Genomic DNA, 22,133 nt, shown 5'->3' on the forward strand with positions numbered 1-22,133 from the left:
ACACGGCCAATTGTGTCTGTAGGGATGCCCGACCAAGCCGATCCCCGTGTTAGCAGGCATCGGAAGAGACTGCTATGCTACCCAGACGCCTCTATAAATTAAGTTTCTTAACAGGCAACATTTGACCTAAAACCAAATGGTTTTAGGTCAAATGTTGCCTGTTAAGGTTACGCCTGGTTTGGTATAACTCCCAGTACTCAAGCCCGGGTCAAATGAGCACAATTGTAGTTTTCTGTTGTTTTTGTTTGTTAGTTGTGTTCTCCGTGCCACGTTGGGCTACTTATCATGCTGCAAGGTGATGCTGCAGTCATTCAAACCCACCACAGTATGTCACTGCTATGTAATTACTGTCTGTTGAAGCTTTAAAAAAGTTCTTTTCACTGTTTCTGACTCAGACCCCTGGACTGAGGGCAAAGCCTGGACGTCTGCAGTGGTACGCAGAGAAATGCATCACTAACAAGCAGGTAACACAAAGTTAAAGCACACACACTCATTTAACAAAGTATACATTTGAAAAATCAAAATACAGACCTCAACCTGAGTGCCCGTGTGTATAGATGGAGACTTTGGAGCAGATGGTGGACATGACGGAGAAGCTGTTTGAGTGTGACCGAGATGAGATGTACAGCTACCTTCTCCGTCTTTGCAGTAAGTCCACGGTTTTCATAGTGTTGTGATCTCTTTATTATTTCCACTCTTATTCCTCTCTCTCTCTCTCCCTCTCCCCCCCTCCTCCATAACTTATATGTTTGCGTGTGTTTACAGACTGCTAGGTGTGTGTTTTCTTAAATTTTTGCAGTTATAGTGTATGAGAGAAAGGGGTCAATGTAAGGAGTAAGGCGGGGATGTAGTCTGATTACAGTGAAGAGTTGAACCGATAACCATTTTGATTGGAGTATTGAAGCTGATTGTCAGCCCATTACAGAACCACTACCCCCTAGACACACACACATTGGTAGTTAGTGTGTTTCCTAAATTACAGTATAGCTGAAGGTCAGACAGTTGAGCAGATTAGCGCTCTGATTGCTCTCTCTCAGCATGGAGTGCATTTCAAGAAATTACTTTCTGGTGCAGTCTGTGCAGTGGCCTATATGTGGTAAGGAATGTATGCAATCGAAAGGATGTAGGCTGAGCAAATGTGAAACGAACTCGGATGACCCTCTGTTTGGGGGCTTCAGAGCTGTTATAGATTGCATGTATTTTTGGCGGGAACTTTTTTTCCTTATTCGCTGTCCTTTCTTGTTTTCTCGCCGTGTCTTGTAGAGGAGACCAACAACTGGCAGAAAGCAGAGATACTGTGGACGAAGATGCAGGAGGAGAACATCATTCCAAGGGAGAGGACCCTGACTATACTGGCAGACATCCTGAAAAGTAATGGCCAAGAGGTGCCGTTTGATGTGCCTGAGGTAAACGTATAAGCTTGTAATGTATACATTACAGAGCAGAAAGGGGGCACTATGCTGAAAAAAGATGCCCAGGAGCTGCCTAGAAAAACAAAATGTTTCACTGTGATATTTGCACGATCCCTGAGAGCTAATTCCAGGAAGTGCCCTTTAAGGTACTGTCCGCAAAATATACCAGTCCGCAGTGGTGTAGCGGTCTAAGCATCAGCTTTGTGTCAATACAGTTGCCCACTGGGGACTGGGGTTCGCGCCCCGGTCTCGTCAGATCCGACTATGGCCGGACTCGATGAAGCAGCAATCATTGGCAACACTGTCTTCGGGAGGGGGGCGGAGTCGGCTTGTGTTCGTCACGTGAATGCGTCTCTGTGTGTGTCGGAAAAAACAGTGGTTCGGCCTGGGGTCGCCTTGTCACGAAAGTGGGGAGGCGGTCTCCTTCGAGACTGCCGGCCGGAGAGATGCAGTTGGTGAACGCATGCAGTACGAGGGTGGGTGTTTGAATTAAAATAGGGATCGATTGGCCACTAAATTGGGAGAAAAAAGGGAAAAATCTGAAATAAATTTATAAAAAAGAAAAAAAATATACCATAGAAACCAATACATATCTCTTATGATCTTGAGGGGCTCATTATGACAAGTTATTTCACACATAATTTGAATTAAGAAGGTGCTGGAGCTCAGCTACCCCGACTGAGACACAAGCTCCCTTGAAAGCTTCATGCGAGAAATTTCAGGGGATCTCTGAAATAACTGAGCCTGTTTGTCCTCCAACGCTTTGACAATAACTGTGTGATTTATTGTTCACAATATCATAACATAGACCTACGTGAAATAAGTGCGCCTGTGAATAATGAATGCTACCAACATCTGGTGTATATATTAGGCTTGTCAGAGAGGATGTAGGAGAGATGTATTGCTTACCACACACACTGCAAACTATGGAGCTGTATTAACTGCAAATAGCACGTTTAAATAGTGAGGCTGATTTGATTGTCAATTTAGATTGTATTACTGGCTGGATGATAGATTGTGTTACCAGCCTCGCATCAGTCCTGGAAGAGCTCCCATACACGCACCGATGTAATTCTGACATTGGTTTCAAAAACCATATGCTTCTTATTAGCGGACCCTTGAGTTCCCATCCATGCTGCCTGTGTCTAAGTCTCAAGTTGGCAGTCCATAGAAAGGCCCGGAGTCAAATTCCTTTTCAAGTGAATTCAAAATATATAGTTGAAGTTCAACAGTTAAAAATGTAGCTGGCCTTCTGGATTATTTTCACGCTGAGGGGCTAGAAGGGCTTGGCCTCTTTTCGTGAAAGTTACAAGTTTGGGTTTTTGAGGAAAATCCTTTTCCTAAATTCAATGAAGGGCAACTTGAGCCTCAACCTTTGATCACAGAAATCTCGACGAAATGTTTGCCCGCTGCGCGGGCCGTCCAGCCCTCCCTTTAAGCCCCTGTTCCTTACATGTAGAGGAAACAGGATTGGGCCTCTGATCTGATGTGTGGTCAATCAGACAAACTGGCTGGTGAGAGGAATTACGGCTTGATCTGTCTGTAATGCCAGACTAATTTAGCCGGTAGCTAAATGCCACCATATGGCTGCCAGTGGATGCTTAGTAAGACCGTCATAAGGAAAAGTCCAGGACTGAGGGAGCCACAAAATTGGAATTTGCTAATGCGTTTTTTTCTCTCTCACCACAATTCAATGCACACTTTCTGAGAATTTTTTTTTTGTTTGTTTGTTTTTTACTGTGTAAACTCAGCCCATTGCACCAGAGATCATCATACAAAAACAACTGAGATATGATCTGTTATATTAAAGATATCCATCACTCTTCTGTGTGTGAGAAAACACATCACATGGTAATGTTTTATTTATGACATGTTTCTGTGACATGACTCGTCCCTCCTGGTATCAAAACCATATATATATATATATATATACACATACACACACACACACACACACACACACACACACACACACACACACAATGTCAGTATACCCTGTGATGGCCTGGCGGCCTGTCCAGGGTGCCTCCCCACCTGCTGCCCAATGACTGCTGGAGATAGGCTCCAGCATCCCCACGATCCTGAGAGCAGGATAAACAGTTAAGATACTGGATGGATGGACAATGTCAGTACAGACTACTACATTCGCCACACCAAGTATAGCTTTGTGGGTTTAAAGTAGTTTAAAAATGCACACAGCATGCATGCAATCTTGTGATTCTAAGTCTGACCTACAGTTTTTTTTGTTTTGTTTTTTTTTTTGCATCTCCACTGTGCACTGTTAAGAAAAAATTGAACTAAATAATAAAAATGAAAAGGATAGACTTTTGAGGAATTAACAGAATAAGAGTAATGCATGTGGTGGTGTAAAATTGGCCAGGCAAGGACATAAATTTGAAATCCTATTGTCCCTGTTCAGTCCCTCCATGCCCCCTCACTCATCTATTTTGAGTACATTTTCCCACAATTGTGCTTTTCAGGGAGTGTGTGTGTGTGTGTGTGTGTGTGTGTGTGTGTGTGTGTGTGTGTGTGTGTGTGTGTGTGTGTTGGAGCCTATGTATGCCCTGCATGGCTGTGCAAATGATGCGACAGGAGATGATTGCTGTTGCCTGGAGCGGTGAACTTTGTGACCCCTGGGGCTCTGGCGTTGTCACCCCCACTCCAGCACACACATTAAAACACATACTTATCTGCCCCGGGGGTGCCAGTCCTAATTTGCCCCTAGCCAGTACAGCTTAACCCCCTCCCCTCAAGGCTACACGGGTGACTGAGCGTTAGAGGGCCCTGCCTCGCCGTAGCGTTATTGCACTGTCAATCGCGCAAGCACGCGTACATGCACGCATGCACACACATACACACTTGTACAGCTACGATGACACAAACAGAATCACAAACCCTACTAAACATGTGTGCAATCTTGTGCAAAATCAAATGTTGTTGGAAATTTGCAGTCGGAAATATTGGACCTGATTTTGTTTCTTTTCTTTTTTTTTTGCTTCCTTTCGTTGTCTATGTCCTGTCTTCCTGCTTAACAGACCTGGTACCAACAAGCTGCCACCACTGCCACCACAGACCAGGCTAGCTCAGCTAGCAAGCCAGCCAAAGCTGAGGGCGATGCAGACTACCGATTACGTATTCTAGCGCTTTGTAAGAAAGGCAAGTCGAAAGGTAAGCAGTGGATCGGGGGGGGGGGGCAGTTTTGTTTTCAGACATCACATAGGCCTGGACCCAAGTCCATTTGAAATAGCTTTCAAGTATTTGAACTTTTTTTTTAAATAAAATTGTTGAGCTAGTGTTTTTATCACCTGGTGTTAACCAAGTTCAATTGGAGTATAGCTGCTTAGTATAGTATAACTGAAGAGCCTTGTTGTCCATTTCATCGTTGTTGCAGGTTTTGTCCTGATTGGAATCCAGTTCTGAGTGTCTTCCTGTTTCTCTTCTCTCATCTTCACAGAGGCCTATGAACTTCTGAAGGACGCTGATAAAAAGGGTATAGCCCTAGGCCCCGTCCCTTACGACCATCTGATCCGCGCGTTATTTTCTGACGGGTTCATGGAGGATGGCATGGCGGTCAAAGATATGTAAGGGGACTAATATTCGAGCGGCGTTTCCCTCAGGAGAAAGCAAAAGTGTGATCCACACAACTCTTTTGACTTAGGATCCAAAAAGTATTACTTACTCAAAACTAATATTAAATCTCAATTTATTATTAGTTTCACCTCCCCCACCCCCCATGTGTTATCATCATTGCACCATTCATGTCAAGGCAAATCACGGTCAGTCAGGAATGTTGGATTTGACTCATGTAGCACCGTCACACTGTTATATTTTGCAGCCCTTTGAGAAGAGAGGGTCTTTTTTTTTACATTTTTAACAGTCCTATGGTTATGAAATTCTTACACAAACTGTAAATCTGTTTGCCTTAGGTGGCCCAGTGGCTAGCACTGTTGCCTCACAGCAAGAAGGCGCTGGGTTCAAACCCCAGGCCGTCCCAGGTCCTTCCTGTGTGGAGTTTGCATGTTCTCCCCGTGTATGCATGGATTTCCTCCGGGTGCTCCGGTTTCCTCCCACCAACAAAAAGACATGTGTGTTAGGGTTAATACTGTCTGTGCCCCTGAGCAAGGCAATGGAAAGAAGAACTGGAGTTGGTCCACGGGTGCTGCAGCTGCCCGCTGCTCCTATACAATAGGATGGGTTAAATGCAGAAGACAAATTTGTTGTTTAACACAATTCGTTGTAAGAGTACAATGACAACATAAAGTGGCTTACTTCTTCTCTGTCTTTCTGTTTGCATTCAGAAAGAACAGAACATCATGGCTACAAATATGCCAAGGGACTGACTGAATCTGTGTCCTTGTGACTGAGCAGTATAAAGACCATTTAGTTGCTCTACCTTCTCTATCTATTATTCTCCACCTATTTGAACTTGTTGTACTTTGCTGCCTGATTTGCTCCAGATCGGGATATTCTGCAACAGTAATCCTCCATTAAATCCTAATATTAGTGTAATGTTTTATAAGTGCTGTTGGTATTGATGGATCCCAACTTTTAACAGCGACTCTGCTTTTATTTTCCACGAAGCATCATAAACAATGCTTGATTTGGTATTTGATGGGGACGTATAATGGGGAGAAAGGTATTTATCTGGGGCACAGGCGAAGCTTTTTAGGAACGCCCTGCTTCCGCACAGTTGGTCTGATGATGGTTCACGGCTGGCTAAGGTCGCAGCTCCACCATAGAGGGGCGGATTAGGGCGCTGATTGTGTGTTGACACACCCGGCCTTACTCTCCGCTGGATATGAACAGTGGTTCTTGCTAAGCCCTCAGATAGCCGCGCTCGCAGGCAGAGATTAATTTTGGTTTTCAGAGAAGCGGATGACTTTGCGAAAAAACGTCCATCTTCCCGCTGATTAGTAATTTATCGCGTGTTGTCGTGTTACCGAGGACATATCAGGTCTTCAGCCCGGGGACGAATGTACAGACGGACAGAGGTATTAGAGATCCAAGCTTAGTACAGCGCTGATCTTCTCCACCCTGTTTGTCATTTTAGGTAATCTCCCTTTCTCCCTTTCTTTATCTCCTTCCCTGACCCCATCTCCTTATCCCTCTCTCTTTTATCTATCAGTTTATTTTCATTTTCGCCGTGATAAAAAGAAAAACAACATGGGAGCGAATAGTTGAAGCAGGGTATAATGAGAAGATAAAACGGGAAGGAGAGGGGGCGCCCCCGGTGGCTCACCTGGTAGAGCGTGTACGGTAGAGCGTGTACCGCATAAGGCTGAGTCTTTACTGCAGCGGCCTGGGTTCGAATCCAGCCCAGACCCTTTGCTGCATGTCATCCCCTCTCTTTCCCCTGCCTTTCCTGTCTCTCTCGATGATCAGTAAAAATAATAAAGGTGGAAAATGCCACAAAAAAAATCTAAAAAGGAAGGTTTTGTTAAAAATCATGCTTTATAAAGTTTATACACTGCTCGCTTCCCTCCTGGCTTTTCTGTACACGACTCGCTCTCATGATGTTCTGTCACATGAGATTATCAGTTTTCTGCCCCGCTTTCAGTGAACTCACATTTTCACAAAGGATAACCTGTGTACACTCTTCGCTCAACTTGGTTTACCATGTCCCTACATGGAAATAAGACTCGCCTTATTGCCACCCTGCATGAGAGGCAAAGAAAGATGAAGTCACAGAGGAGAAAAGTTCGAGTTGGAGGAAGATGGGGAGAGCGCTGAGAAAAGACTAGATGAGGAGATATAGGAAAGAGGAGGCGAAAGGGAGAATGAGGTCCAGATTTAATCGCCTACGAGGTTAATGAAGACGCTATCATCATTAATTCTGTGTGTGAGTGTTGGTGTACGCACACGTGTGTGTTTTGGGGTAATCTGTACAGAGTTGAGCAGCGGGGTGCTTATGAAAAGATTAAAGGATTGGAAAATGGTGGTGGTGATGATGATGATGACGGGAAGGAGGAGGAGGAAAGGGCTGAGATGGATGATGGCACATTCATTGGCTAAAGCACTTAACCCCAGAGGGGGAGAGAGGCCATGAGAGTAAGGGTTGAAAAGGTGAGACAGAGCAAGCAAGAGAGAAAGAGCAAGCCTCTGGTGGGGTTTTCTCCGAACTGATAAGAATAATTCTGACCCCACACCGCCAACCCCTTGGTCGCCGTGGCAATCTGCCGGCGACCCTGTCACCGCACCAATTTTCACGACAACCCTGTTACCGTGGCTGCCGGCTGCTGCTTGGCTCAGAGTCGCCACGGTGATAAAGATTGGCGGCCTGATGCTCAATTGAGCGGGCGGATTAATCTGCTCGTAAGGCTGTAATCATAAAAAAAAACGAAGGAGAGCTTTATTGAGGTTTTAGCAGAGAAAAAATGAAAAAGAGGGGGGCTGAAATAGACAGACGGGTGGAGGGGGGGAGAGAGTGAGGGGGGAGATGGCGAAAAAGAGTAAGGAGTCAGAAGTTCTCCCCAGGCCTCAACACTGCAGAGTCCACTCTGTCCTGACATCACCCACAATGCAGATTATAAAACATACTGACACACAAACAAACCAGACATCATTTTGATTTGTCTAATCTAGGGACATATCAATTTAGATCCGTCCCCAACCCCTGACTTTATCTGTAACTCCAACCATAACACACCAAGCCTCAACACTTAAAACTAACCTATAATACGAAACCTAACACCAACCAAACTGTCACACCGACCTCAAAATTAGTCGTTTCCCTAGTTTTTCTTGTTCGTCCTTTACAACTGTAGCATGTTTTGACATTTTCCCTAAATTTTGGCCTCAGTCAACTAACACACACACGCACACACGCACACATTATTCTCAGGGTCACATCAGCTTTCAAGTTTCTTTGCCATCTTTAGGTACGAGGGTACATACACTGGGATTCCAAGTAGTGGTGAGTTTAAAAGAGAAAAAAAATGAAGGCAATAAATAGTAAAAAAAAAATTTTTTTAAAAAGGTAAATAAATGGAAAGAGAAAAACATGAAGATAACAAAAACAGTATTGCATGTTGAGAAAAGGTGCAAGTGCAGTGACCTTAAGCTCCCCGGTCAGTGTCGTGATAGTAAGGGTTTGTGCCGCGCTCAGATAAAAGCTCTTCTTTTTTTTTATCCTGTTTTTCTCTCCAATTGTACTTGACCAATTACTCCACTCTTCCGAGCCGTCCCCGTCGCTGCTCCACCCACTCTGCTGATCCAGGGAGGGCTGCAGACTACCACATGCCCCCTCCGATACATTTGGAGTCGCCAGCCGCTTCTTTTCACCTGGCAGTGAGAAGTTTTGCCAGGGGGACGTAGCGCGTGGGAGGCTCACGCTATTCCCCCCCAGTTCCCCCTCCCCCCTGAACAGGCACCCCGACCGACCAGAGGAGGCGCTAGTGCAGTGAACAGGACACATACCCACATCCGGTTTCCCACCCGCAGACATGGCCAATTGTGTCTGTAGGGACGCCCAACCAAGCCGGAAGTAACACAGGGATTCGAACCGGCGATCCCCGTGTTGGTAGGCAACGGAATAAACCACTGTGCTACCCGGACACCCCTAAAAATTCTTATTTAGCCTACTTGTGGTGGCTTACTGGTGACCGGTGACTTAATGGGCACCGATGTGATAACAGGTCCCTTAAAACATTTTGGTACAACAAATTGGTCCAGAGATGCGTCACAAATATCAATAAAAACAGGCACAAGCTGTGATGCACAGAGCCTGATGGCCTTGGATGAAATTCCATCCGGGCCACTGGCTTTCATGCGTTCGTTTTATTTACTGTCCCCAGAACACTGTCATCAGACACACGTCTGATGACAATGTGAGGGCAGTCCCATTAGTGAGACGACGGGGCCGAAAATATGGAGGGTCAGTGTTCTTGGCATCAAACCTTGCATGAAATTCCTTCACATCATTTGGTTCATTTAGCAGGGTATCCTCACAGTCACTTACAGGTGTCTTTTTTCTTACATGAGATGATGTTCGCTCATCCCTGCCCAGCTTGTTGTGACTCGTTGCAGTTTAGCTGCTTCTCCGGTCTTCCCTTATATTTTCTTTTAGTATTTCTAATTGTTTTTGTCTAGTTGGCACATGGTATTTTGTATTGGAGACTGATGTCCAGATTTGCAAGTATAGATTGTGCTTTTATTTATTTATTTATTGTGTGTGACATTTTCTTAAATCGGCATTTCTGGTTTGGGTAGTTTGTGAAGGTTCAGCAGGGGCTACAAGTGTCAATCCATAATTCAGTGTAACCGCCGATCATGCCGATGTAAGTGTCCAGAAATGACAAGTATATAACAAGAAGCCTTAAGGCCCCGTCCACGCCGCTCACCTTTACCTGTGCATGATGGCTGCGGCTCGCATGCATTGCTGCTGCAGCGCTGCCACTGCCAGCCCTGTCTATCTCCATTGAATTTGCCTTTGGTGATAGCTGCCAATAATCAAATATTTCATTTCATTTCATTATGAATTTAATTTACATTTAGTTTGGACAGAAGGTTAAAACGTGTGCTCAGTTGTAAAAAATACAGATAGACCCCAATTGTACCTAGCCAATCACTCTTCCGAGCCATCCCGGTTGCTGCTCCACCCCCTCTGCTGGTCTGGGGAGGGCTGCAGACTACCACATGTCTCCTCCGATACATGTGGAGCCGCCAGCCGCTTCTTTTCACCTGACAGTGAGGAGTTTCGCCAGGGGCACGTAGTGCGTGGGAGGATCACGATATTCCCCTGATTCCCCCTCCCCCTCGAACAGGCACCCTGACCAACCGGAGGAGGCGCTAGTGCAGTGACCAGGACACATACCCACATCCAGCTTCCCACCCACAGACAGCCAACTGTGTCTGTAGGGACACGTGACACAGCCGGAGGTAACACGGGGATTCGAACCAGGGATCCCCGTGTTGATAGGCAACGGAATAGACCGCTATGCTACCTAGACGCCCTTCATTGTCTAGTTTTGATAAAAACCGTGTGCCTCATGTAGAGAAAATAGTCTCAATGGATGACGTGATGCTGCACCTGAGCCCTGCTGCAGTACCGCGGGCTGTGTGGCTGCTCTAACCTGCTCTAACCTGTTGCCTCTGTAGTCCTGTCGGTCTTAACTCTGTCTCTTTCTACCTTCAGCGCGACGTCCCATCTGCCCAGCTTCCATTTCAGTGATACTGCCACCAGCCTTCTAATTATTACACACAGCAAGAGAGGCCAATCAAAAGGTAGGAAATATATGTATGCCATCACACAAAAACACACACACTCAAAACTTCAAATACATATACATACCCACTCACCTCCCTTCTCATCCTCAGATGGACTTAATACTTTGAAGTCCATGCTGCAAGCGAACCAGGTGCCTTCACTTCTCTCCATCACCCGACTGGTCCAGGCCATGGGAAGTCAAGGTGATGTGGCAGGCATCCAGGAAGTGGAGTCACTGATGAAAGGCCTTGGCACACCCCTCAACCTGTCTAGCATGGTGTTTGTCAACAATACCGCCTTGGCACACATCAAGAAGTAAGACTGTCACATGTGTATGTGTACTAGCGATGATGAGCACCTTGAAATGTAAACCTTATGACTTAAAACATCCGTCTTAGAAATCAGGACATTTTTTTCTCACACCCCTGTCTTCAGAAGTGGTCATTTCAGGTTTAAATTAAAGATAATTGATAACTTGGGGCATTTTTGGCAACCTTTGGGTTAAAGATTAGGCAAGGAATGTGTCAGCAGCGTACAGGTGTGTGTGCGCGTGCGTGCAGGGCAAGCAGGTTTGTTGAATTATTTTGTAACTGCCCCCAAATTGTTAATCAGTTTCATCTGTGTCCTGCTAGCAGCAGCAGTAATGCAGTAATGGTGCAGTGGGTTTCAAATGTGCAGGATTTTGCTCGTGCACCACACGCAGACGTTACATCATGTTTGTCAAGCTTCTCAGACATTTCCCTCGATCTGATATGAGGGGCTGCCTGCAAGAAAGTCTGTGTCAGGTCCAGGTTATCTCTAATCCTCTCAGACTAATATAAGTCATTCACGGGCAGTTGGAGTACAGACAGACATGGTTTCGAGGTGGGACAGACAGAAAAAGAGCAGACTGCGCAATACGGACAAAATGTCCCCACGGCAAATGTGTAACAGTTAAAAACTGAACTTAATTATTTCGATAGATGTCGCACTGCCAAACGGTTTAAATTTTGATATTGCATTATTTACGATTCTTTATCAAAGTAGTGTTCAAGGCGCAAGCACAATCTTTCAGCATCGCTTTGCATCACGATTATACGTTACATTTACAAAAGTTCACACCAAGGAGTTGCCCGATGCAACCTCAGTCCTCTGCTGTCACCCGTCACAGTAACTGTTAAAGGAAAGGAGACCATTTCTTTTTTAACTTCCCTACCCAGATTTTCCAAGCTAGTCGGGATTTTGAACTGATGATGTTTACTCCAAATGATGTTTGAAACGCTTTCATTAGCACTCAGATAGTTTGAATAGCTCCCACTGGAGTTGTGATATTCACACAATATTGTATTTTTCAGCTTTGAGGGATGCATGACCACCATATGATTTCATTCTCACTATCTCACCTACTTAAACTTTTCATCATGGTATCATTTTGTTCACGTGAGGCTGTCATTGAAATTAGTCTTATTTGTTAATTTGATACCAACATGTAACATCATACAGCTTCTTTTTTTTCTTTTTTCTTTTTTTTTGTGGATTTTTCCCACTTTTTCCCCGTAATTATACTTGGTCAATTACCCCACTCTTCCGAGCTATCCCGGTCGCTGCTCCACCCCCTCTGCCGATCCGGGGAGGGCTGCAGACTAACACATGCCTCCTCCGATACATGTGGAGTTGCCAGCTGCTTCTTTTCACCTGACAGTGAGGAGTTTCACCAGGGGGACGTAGCACATGGGAGGATCCCGCTATTCCCCCCAGTTCCCCCTCCCCCCCTGAACAGGTGCCCCGACCGACCAAAGGAGGCACTAGTCCAGCGACCAGGACACATACCCACATCCAGCTTGCCACCCACAGACATGGCCAATTTTGTCTGTAGGGACGCCTGACCAAGCCGGAGGTAAGACAGGGATTCGAACCAGCGATCCCGTGTTGGTAGGCAACGGAATAGACCACCACGCCACCTGGACACCCCTAACATCATACAGCTTGACAATGGCACACATCCTTTGACAATATTTTTGGTTACTTGCCCACACATTAGGTGTTTGTTGCACAGAGTTAGCTAACCTAGTCACCAAACATTTTATTAATCCGTTTATTTTACCAGAATCAAACGTTTATACCGCCTCCGGTTGTTCTGATACTGCGTGCAATCTGAAAACTGACCCACTGCGACAAGCCAACACCCTGTGATTGTGATTGTTGTACAAATTAATGACCATCAGCAATGCAGGCTTTGTGATACTGTAGTTTTACAGCTCAGTGTCGGTTTGAGTTTTGCATGCTGTTCTGTACTGTGTCACAGACAGGCGGACGGTGTCATGGCTAAACGACAAGCAAAACCATGAGCGCAACCCAGGTTGACATACTAGTGCATTAAAGGATCACCGAGAGAGGGGGTCCTGTCAACTACAAATAGGAAGTGCATGCGTAATGGGATTATAAATGTATTCTCTCTAATGTGGAAACACACACAAACAGACACACATGGAGAAAACCCTCCCTCTTGGTCTTCTGCTCAGGCTTAAAAAAAAAACAGAAAGAAAAAAGCAAAACAAAATATAAAACATACCGCCCATCAAACTTTCATGGCGCTACTTTGCGCATTAGAATTGTCGCCCCCCCACCCCAGGCCCTACCGGCGGCGGTGGCGGCCTCACCAGCTTGGGAGGGGTGTGGTTGGGGGGGGGGTGAGGGTGATGTGGGCAGCAGGAAGTGAAAAAATAGCAAGACCGTCTCACGCCCGATTGGCCACCGCGGCGCGGGCCTGTCAGTTTGAACCCTGACCTCTGGGAGCTGGGCGCTGAGCGGCTGTGACACGTGCGTCCCTACCGCGACTGAGTCAAGCTGACTGGTTAAGAGCCGGAGCGGGAAAAAAAATAAACGAGGAGGTCCGGAAAGCGGAGGCGCTACACTTAGAGGGGCCCCTCGCTGAATTATTCAGACGGCCCCAGTCGCAACGATCAGGGCGGATACGTCCCCGTATGTGTACACACACATACACACACGTATAACACCCTGTGCGTTAAATATTCATAACGACTAGTGGCGGAGGAGAGGGGCACTGAAGGAGGTAGTATAAAGTGTTATTAGCTCGGCCCGGTTGCCAAATTGAGTTGTTTGAGGTTTGCTGTGATTTGGTGCCCACGCTGTGTTTGGTTGTGGCGAGCTCAGCAGAAAAAAAAAAAATCGTGTTACTGTGTGTGTGTGTGTTTGTGTGTAGTCATTGCATCAGCAGAAAAATCGTTGGTCCGTCCTCGCTGACCATCCAGATGTTCAGAGAATTTTAAGCGAACTTTCCAAAAGCCGTGATCGTGGAAATGTTAATCGGTTGTGTTTCAATGACCAGTTAATCAAATTAAACAGTCTGCCTGTGTGCCGGACCAAGTCGCCGTCAACATTCAACAGAAATAACATGCCGAAATATCAACAAGAGCTCTTTTGCTTAACGGGGCAATTACAGGTGTGACTCCATCACTCTTTATGTGATAATCTCCTCAGCGAAACACCAGTCTACATCAAGTGAGCATCAAACCTCTTTGCATTATTTAGAAGGTTTTTTTTTTTTTTTATTAAATTTTAAGATTTTCCATTCAGCTTCTCTTATTTCAAAAGAATGAAAGGACATGTTTGAAAATTTTAATAAACATGCCTTATTTGTAAAATAACTAGTGGTGGGTAGTTAGAAGAAAAAAGACAGAAGGGTATCAGGTTTTTTTTTGTTTTGTTTTTTTGGATGCATATGAAGTCCCTGTTGTGCTTGTGCAGAAAACATGGTAACTTTACTTCATGTTAATACCTAGTTTTTTCCGTTTTTCTAACCCTTATCCATCTGTCTCTCTCTCTCTGTCGCTCTCTCTCGCTTGTTCACTCGCTCTCCATGGGTTCCCTCCACAACCGTTCCCTCTCTTACCCACCCATGCCTCGCCTCACCTCGCCCATCATCTGCAGCGGCAACCTGGAGGCTGCAGTGGAGTTGCTGGAGGCGATCTACACCGACCCGGAGACGACATCGCCCAGCATTTCCTTTGTCTTCAGAAAGATCCTGGAGGAGGGCAACGACAAAGCCCTGGACAAGTGTAAGACAACACAGGCGGCACATATATTTACACACACACACACACACACACACACACACACACACACACACACACAAAGGAATGAAACAAAGCGATAGATAAGAGACAAGCTCATAAACACACAAGCAGCTACAGACACATATAAGACACAAAATTACAACCCATAGCCGGAAGCAAAACAGGCTTAACATAATGCAGTTGTCCAATGAAAGCGAAGTGCCAGTAAACATGAAATGTAAGTAGGTAACGAAGTGGTCAAGTTATCAGTAAGTGGGTTTCCATTGCAATTTTGCGCAAAAAGACGAGTGATGTTATGCTATTAAAGCTGGGTTTTACTTCTCTCACGAAAGTCTCCAAGACCTGATAAGTGTTGGCACGGTGATTTCGAGTCTGAAAAATGTCCCATTGGACCGAAAGGCTATCCCGGAAAAAAAAGCCCACTGCTCCGAAAATGCACACTTTCCGTTGCGAATCATTGATCTGAACTGGCCGGAGATAAATACAGAAAAGTTGATATTACCGGTGAAGCTGAGATGACATTCTCACATGTGCATTTAACATTACACCTCCTATTCACGCAAATTAGTAGTAAACGGTAACTTGACGTTTGCATGTCAAGATACACTAGCGTATTAATGGCAAAGCACTCCAGGGAGAGTGTGTGTTTTCGGAACAACGGGCCTTCAGAGCACATGGGCCGTTTGTTTTCAGGCTAATGAGCTGTCGGACAAATGGGCTTTCGGTCCAATGGGACATTTTTCTGACTATTGGGGTTTCAGCACAATGGGCCCCCTTAGGGGTACTGCCCATTGTTCCGACTGCTACTTAAATGCAAAAAATGTGTTCCATTTCAGTTTTACAAAATATATTTCTTTGTTGAATCTGAAAAACCACCTCATGAGCGTGTAAACCTTTTTGAGTTTTGTCGAAATTCACGTGTTTCCATTACTCATTTTTTAGTTTGCATAAAGCATGCTATTGAAACCCGTCTAGTGGATCCATACACTTAATGAACAGCAGGGAAGTCCACGGGTTTAAGGCGCTGTCCTTTAACACAAAAGTGTTTGTTTTTCTTCTCTGGCTGCATCCACACACATAGGAAGACAGTGAAGTGACACAAAATATGGGTCAAGCGAAAGCTATTACATGCACAAATACTCAAGTAAAAGTCACCACATGTATGTTTGTGTTTATGTGCATGTGTAGTGTGAACGTTTGAGTCTGGATGTAAAATTGTACCATTCACTGTCATGAATAAATGGAATGATGGGTGCATAGAGACTCGGGGTCAGCTAACCTCCTGGTGTCAGGTTTAATCCCATCAGTAGCCTGGCGTGCTGTCAAAATGTGCTGGACCCCTTAAAGGCTAACTTGTCTTAAGTTGCTTTTGATAGGAGTGTCAACTGCCACAGATGCCGAAAATGTAAATGTGAAATATGCTTTCATAATTAAGCAGATAGAGCAAAACAACCATCAATGCAATGATGAGACCATTACTTAACGTGTGTGTGTGTGTGTGTGTGTGTGTGTGTGTGTGTGTGTGTGTGTGTGTGTGTGTGTGTGTGTGTGTGTGTGTGTGTGTGTGTGTGTGTGTGTGTGTGTGTGTCTCTCTCTCTGTCTCTCGCAGTGAATGCAATGGCAGAGCGGCTAGCCAACCATTTTTCTTGCTACAGGCCAGCTTCAGACCTCTTTCTTCAGCTACTGGAGATGGACAAAGTAGAGGATGCCAAATTCATGTTAGCTGTGAGTACACCCAGATGTGATTGAGTGCAAGTGAGTGTTTGCACACATGAGTTTGATTGTCTGAACTTCTCTCTGTCTCCGTGTTAACCTGTCTATGCATCTTGTGTATGCACTGAAATGTAAACATGTCAACCGATATGGTTTTTTCAGGGCCGATACTGGTAATCAGAGACTGATGACCTATATTTGGAACTGTATACATTTGTAGTAAAAATGAAAATCTTACTGGCAACCTTTAGAATAGCACAAACTCCTACACACAACTTAGTTGAAATGCCTTTAAGCATATGTTTAATTAAAAGAGACCTTTTCAACATTATCTTGAATCGTCAACAAATGAACTTTTTGACATTCGCTATCACATTCATGTTAGTTCAATGAGATGCAACTCTAGCTTAGGTTATTATGACCATTGGCTATATAACATGTAAAAACAGCAACTCATAAAGGCAAGTAATGTTATGGTCGCAATATGGTTGCTGAAATAAGTTCCAGTTTCACTGGCACCAACCTTACTCAAACATATCAGTATCGCTACATAAATAAACTCTATTATCGTAATGGTTAACTGTATATTGCTGCAGGAAAGTGCATTATTCGTGTGTTTTCAGTGGTGTAACTGGGAAACTGGGCAGTGGGCATACTTGTCATTATAGAACTAGATCATAAGATTGTGGTGTTTGTGCAACTTCTGCAATATCTGCAGCCTGACCTTCGAAACACAGCTCTGCTCGCTCACCAGAGCTGCTCCAGTCTGCAGATGCATTCCTCTGTGCCTGTCTGTGGCACAGCAGCCTTCAGTGTTGATAGGCTATTACTTGTGACATGTAACCAATCAGATAGTGCTGTCGGTGGGACATTGCTCGAGACCACAGTGGTGACTACAGACAAGAAGGAGGCGGCTGCATCAGAGAAAAAGTAGTGCATTTAAATGAATTTATTTTGTCAGCTTTTGGATAAAAAAAAAACAATTCTGATAAGCATAAAAATGTTGAGGATCCAATAATCTGCCGGGCCGGTAATCGGTGGACTCCTAGTTTTGGGGTGATTTACTCTAAAAACTCAGTTCCAGGAAACAAGGACTTAAATTATAATGGCAAAGTCATACTCATCCATTTACAGTTACAAACATGGCCAGATATTAGTAGTACCATATTTTAAATCTGAAATTAAGTGACTTCCCTCTTTTAAGGGTCAAAGCTGAACCCAGATCAGCACCAATAGATGTCAGTCTTTCTTTTTTTGTTATGTTTTATTGCTGATTTTCGTTTTTGAAGAATTGCTCCATGTATGTTTATCTAATGCTATTTTCCGCATTGCTTGGAATGGCTATTCTACAGCAGATACATGCTGATAGGTTGTATTGGTGCACTTTTAGAGAGTGCTGGCAAAAGATGGCCTCATGATTAAAAAAAAAAAAAGACCGAATCTGCTTAGCAGGTTCAGGGTTCCCACGTGTCCTGGAAAACAATGCACATACTGCCACTGCTTTGGCTGTGTGGATTGTCGAATTCTTTGAACTCTATTGTGGCAATATATGTAGAACCGTTTCAGCTCATTATTTATGTATTCAAGCACCACCTTACTGTCACAGTAGAATGTGACTGCATCAAGCTGGAAGTCAGTTGCCTGAACAATAAGTTTGACCTTTTCCACAGCTAGTACTGCTGCACACAGCTCTAGTCTGGGTATGGTGGGCTCAGTTGTGGTGCCAGTCTTGCCTTTCCTGTAATGAAACCGATTTTGAGCTGAACGTCCTCATCAGTCATCTTGAGGAACGCTATGGCGCCGATGGCTTTGGTCGAGGCATCTTAGAAGATGCAGATTTCCTTTCACTTTTGCAGGAGAGCTGACTGTGTAAGCTTGAGGGTTATGAAGCTGCTACATGTCTTGTAGTGAGTCCCTCTATGTCTCCCACACAGTGCATTTCTCTTATGGGAGTGGAGTATCCCAGTCACGTTCTTCCATAGACAGTTCTCTGAGTAGGAACTTTCCTTGAATAGTGACAGGAGTGACAAACCCAAGAGGATCAAAGAGGCTATTTATTGTGGCCAAAACTCCATGATGTGTTGAAAGGCTTGTCACTGAGAGATTCCAGGAAAGTGCATGTGTCAGTAGCAACTTCCCAGCTTAAATCAAGGCTGCGCTATGTGGGAATGGTTTCTCCACCCAGGTCGAGGTCCTTGATGTCCTTTGCCTGGTCTTCCACTGGAAATGTTCTCAGGACATCTATGCTGTTTGATGTAATATTGTGAAGCCTCAAGTTTGACTCAGAGAGGGAGGCTTGTGTTCTATTTAGCAAGCTAACTGCCTCCTTCTCAGTTAGCATGGAGATGAGTCCATCATCCACATAGAACTCACGTTCTACAGTGTCTGGTGTCTGGCACATGTTGCTGTTCTCCCCTCATAGCAGCTCTTCTGAGGCTGTAGATGGCCACAGTTGGCGAAGGGCTGTTTCCGAATACATGGACCCTCGTCCTGTACTTGACCACATCCTTGCTTGGATCATTATCACGATACCAGAGAAAGCGTGATTAGTTCTGATAATCCTCTCTCACAGTAAAACATTGAAACATCTGCTGAATGTCTACAGTCCCTTCCACACGGTCCTTCCTGAAGCAGATCAGGACACCCAAGAGGCTGTTATTCAGGTCCGGTCCAGTGAGCAGGATGTTGTTGAGAGAGAAGCTGTTGTATTGTACACTGGAGTCAAAAACCACTTTGATCTGACCTAGGAGACCTGAAGGAGAGAGGTTGCACCCAGCTGTTGGACTTATCCTGGAAAACCTCTTTGTCCATGTTCTGTAGAAAGTGTTCATCATCTATGGATAGTGCACACTTATCATCATCCACTGTTATCTTGGAGACAGTGAGCTCAAGGGAATCTTCGTCCATTCTACTATTCCAGCAACCTTGAGAGAGACCATGCAGTGAGCTTGAATTGACATTTTCTTTAAGGTGGACTTGACTTGTATATGGTCTGAACAGTGAGTGTCTTCCATTTTCTAGGATGTTTGTCATAAAGCTGTGAACAGTGGGCTTCTGGACATTCCCTAAGCATACATCACAAACCAAGACCCATCCTAGGTCTTGCATCTGAGTAAAGGGGGTGTTGCCAAGACCGTCGATCTGCCGCCTCACCTTGTGAGCTCTAAGAATGTCTCTCTCAAGCAGATGAAGGATGGATGGATGGATGGATGGATGGGTATGGGGTTCATGATCCTAGAGCTGGGACCTAAGCAGCAAAGCTCTTGAGGTGGGGGTGATGGAGAGCAGCCACGGGCGTTGGGATTTCGTCACGATTGTCTGGTATGTCATTACACTCAATCAGTGTCCAAAGTGTAAGGCTGATTCCACCAGTCAGTGCTTCAATCCGATAGCCAGTTGCTCTTCTGCCTGAACTCTCTCATGCCGGCACATGTCTTCAAAGTGTAGGGGAATGTGTCACTGTGGATACCGAGCAGATCAAATAACCCTGATCTGGAATATATTCTGTTTCTTTGGTCGTTGAGCATAGCATACATCCTGGCAGCATTCTCATGGTGACCATGAGGATAGAACTTGACGAGGCATACCTTTGGAGCAGGACTTTTGCATAAGGCTGCTGCCACAAACGTCAATGCACAGAGACTTCACAGCAGGTCTTGATGAAGTATCCTCCTTTTCCTCCTCCCCGCCATTTTCTGATGGAGAGTTTAAGGCCTTGGGTGCCCATGAAGGCGGACCAGGATGTACAGCTGTAAGATGACTCACTGTTGCACTCATCACACTTCCATGCGACTTTGCAGTCACGGGCAGGAAGTGAAGTTGGTGAGCAGCACTTCAAGCAGATCCCTTGCTCTTTTAGGTGGGCTTTCCGTTCCTCGATTGTTTTCAATCTGAAGCCATGGCATTTCCTCAGTGGGTGGAGCTTGTTTTGGATGGGGCAGTGTTTAGCTAGATTATCTTTAGATGCTGTTCCATTCTGAGCTGTAGCAGGTGAGACAGTCGTATGCACTGACACTGGAGTTCTGAAATTTATGCGCTTTAAGCGAGGTTTCTCATGCCGAGGAGAGCTGTTGCTTGGAAGTGCGAAGGTGGTGTCATTTCTTTCTTCTTCTTTTTTTAGCCTGGTAGCAGATGAAATGGGTGAAGAAAGAAAGGGGGGGGGGTTAAGAGGCATGATACTCCTTATGCTTTGATTGCTGAGAAATCCATTTCTCCTGCAAGCCGTATGGAAACTTTTCTACGATGGGGCTGATGCCGTGGGCAGGGTCCATTATGTAAAGTCTGGTAGATAGCCATCTTCCCCTTTACTGAGAGTAGCTCCATTAAAAGATCCCATAGTTCTCTTAACTTGTAGTTGTCTTTACTTGAGATCTTAGAAAAGCTGTCCAGCTTCTTAAAAAGGGCACTTTCTATGACCTTGGGAGTGCTGTAACATTCATCAAGCCTGTCTCAGATCATTTTTAGAGCATCTTCTGGGTTGCCTATATGAACTGCCCTCCAACGCCTGAAATTTTCTGATAACTCTTTATCAAGCCATTTGGATAGCAAGTCCAACTCTTCACCAGCAGTAAGGTCCAATTCTCTTATCGTATTGTGGAAAGATGACCTCCATATTCTATAGGTTTCTGGATGGTCATCAAAGTGTGATAGGCTGGTGCTCATAAGCTCTTTGCGTGCCAGATACTATGCCGTATCCATTAGAAAACTCTGGATGATGTACAGGTGAACTTCCTGCATACTGAGGGGCATTAAACCTGGGCTGTTGATGCCAAATGTCACTGTCTGATCCTTGTAGTAATGCCTCTTTTTTAATATGAGGGGGATTTCATCTTTGTTGCTGGACAGATGAGTGAAAGTTGTGAAGTGTCTGTAAGGTCTGGTGTATATGACCTTTGTTGTGAGTGAGGGGCAGGCATCACCGACAACGTACTGGTTGCCATCTTCCTCCAAAGTGTTCTGAGAACATTGAGAGGTAAGCTAAATGGGGTGCTTTGATTGTTGCTCATGTGGTAGGTTTAAGGCTGACTCAGACTGCTGGCTAAGATGTGTGGCTTGGTCCCTGACATAATCACTCTGACATTCATGTGTGCCTTGTACTGTTGCTGGATGACTTTTCCTGCTGTGAAGCTCCTCACCCTCATGCTCCTCTGCTGCCTCCAATATCTCTGCCTGGGCGATAGCAGCTGCAGCCTCCTGTTCAAGATGCAGGGCTTCAAAATTAGCCTCTAGTCTAGCTTTGTCAACTTTAATTGGCAATCTCCCTCTCTGCAAATGTAGCACATACTCGTGCAGCCTCTGCCCTTGCTGTTGCTTGTGCTGTTGCAGCACTGACCGATGATCTAGATCATTGGTTCTCAACCGGGGGTCCGTGGACCCCTGGGGGTCCGTGGTGTAATTGCAAGGGGTCCGTGAAAATAAAATATCTTTAAAAAAAGATCCTATGACATTTATAGAAATAGGATTATTTTACTCAAATGTGACTGAGACCTTTATCTACCTAAACTATAAAGGGTAACAGGACTTTTTTCTCTAATTACATCTGTTTCACAAGTGTAATTTATTGTATTTTAATAAGAGATCTCGCTCCCGTTTGCATTGTTAAAAGTTACTGCATAAAAATTCTGTTGTTACATATATCTGAAAGTTACTGAATACATATTCTGTTTTGTTACATATATCTGGAAGTTACTGCATAAGAATTCTGTTTTGTTAACTATATCTAAGTTA

At 44.8% G+C, this 22,133-nt stretch overlaps 1 protein-coding gene across 1 annotated transcript in view; it reads left to right on the forward strand.

Annotated features, from left to right (window-relative positions):
- Window positions 1-22,133, forward strand: part of lrpprc (leucine-rich pentatricopeptide repeat containing) — a 92,526-nt gene that overhangs the window by 55,121 nt on the left and 15,272 nt on the right. The window contains exons 26-34 of the mRNA XM_056291592.1: window positions 396-464; window positions 558-648; window positions 1,264-1,406; window positions 4,448-4,580; window positions 4,867-4,993; window positions 10,546-10,634; window positions 10,728-10,932; window positions 14,548-14,675; window positions 16,303-16,418. Of these exons, the coding sequence (XP_056147567.1) occupies window positions 396-464; window positions 558-648; window positions 1,264-1,406; window positions 4,448-4,580; window positions 4,867-4,993; window positions 10,546-10,634; window positions 10,728-10,932; window positions 14,548-14,675; window positions 16,303-16,418 (1,101 nt within the window). The remainder of the gene's footprint in view (window positions 1-395; window positions 465-557; window positions 649-1,263; window positions 1,407-4,447; window positions 4,581-4,866; window positions 4,994-10,545; window positions 10,635-10,727; window positions 10,933-14,547; window positions 14,676-16,302; window positions 16,419-22,133) is intronic.

This window comes from Lampris incognitus, chromosome 13 (genome assembly GCF_029633865.1).
Source record: "Lampris incognitus isolate fLamInc1 chromosome 13, fLamInc1.hap2, whole genome shotgun sequence".
NCBI classification, from domain to species: domain Eukaryota; kingdom Metazoa; phylum Chordata; class Actinopteri; order Lampriformes; family Lampridae; genus Lampris; species Lampris incognitus.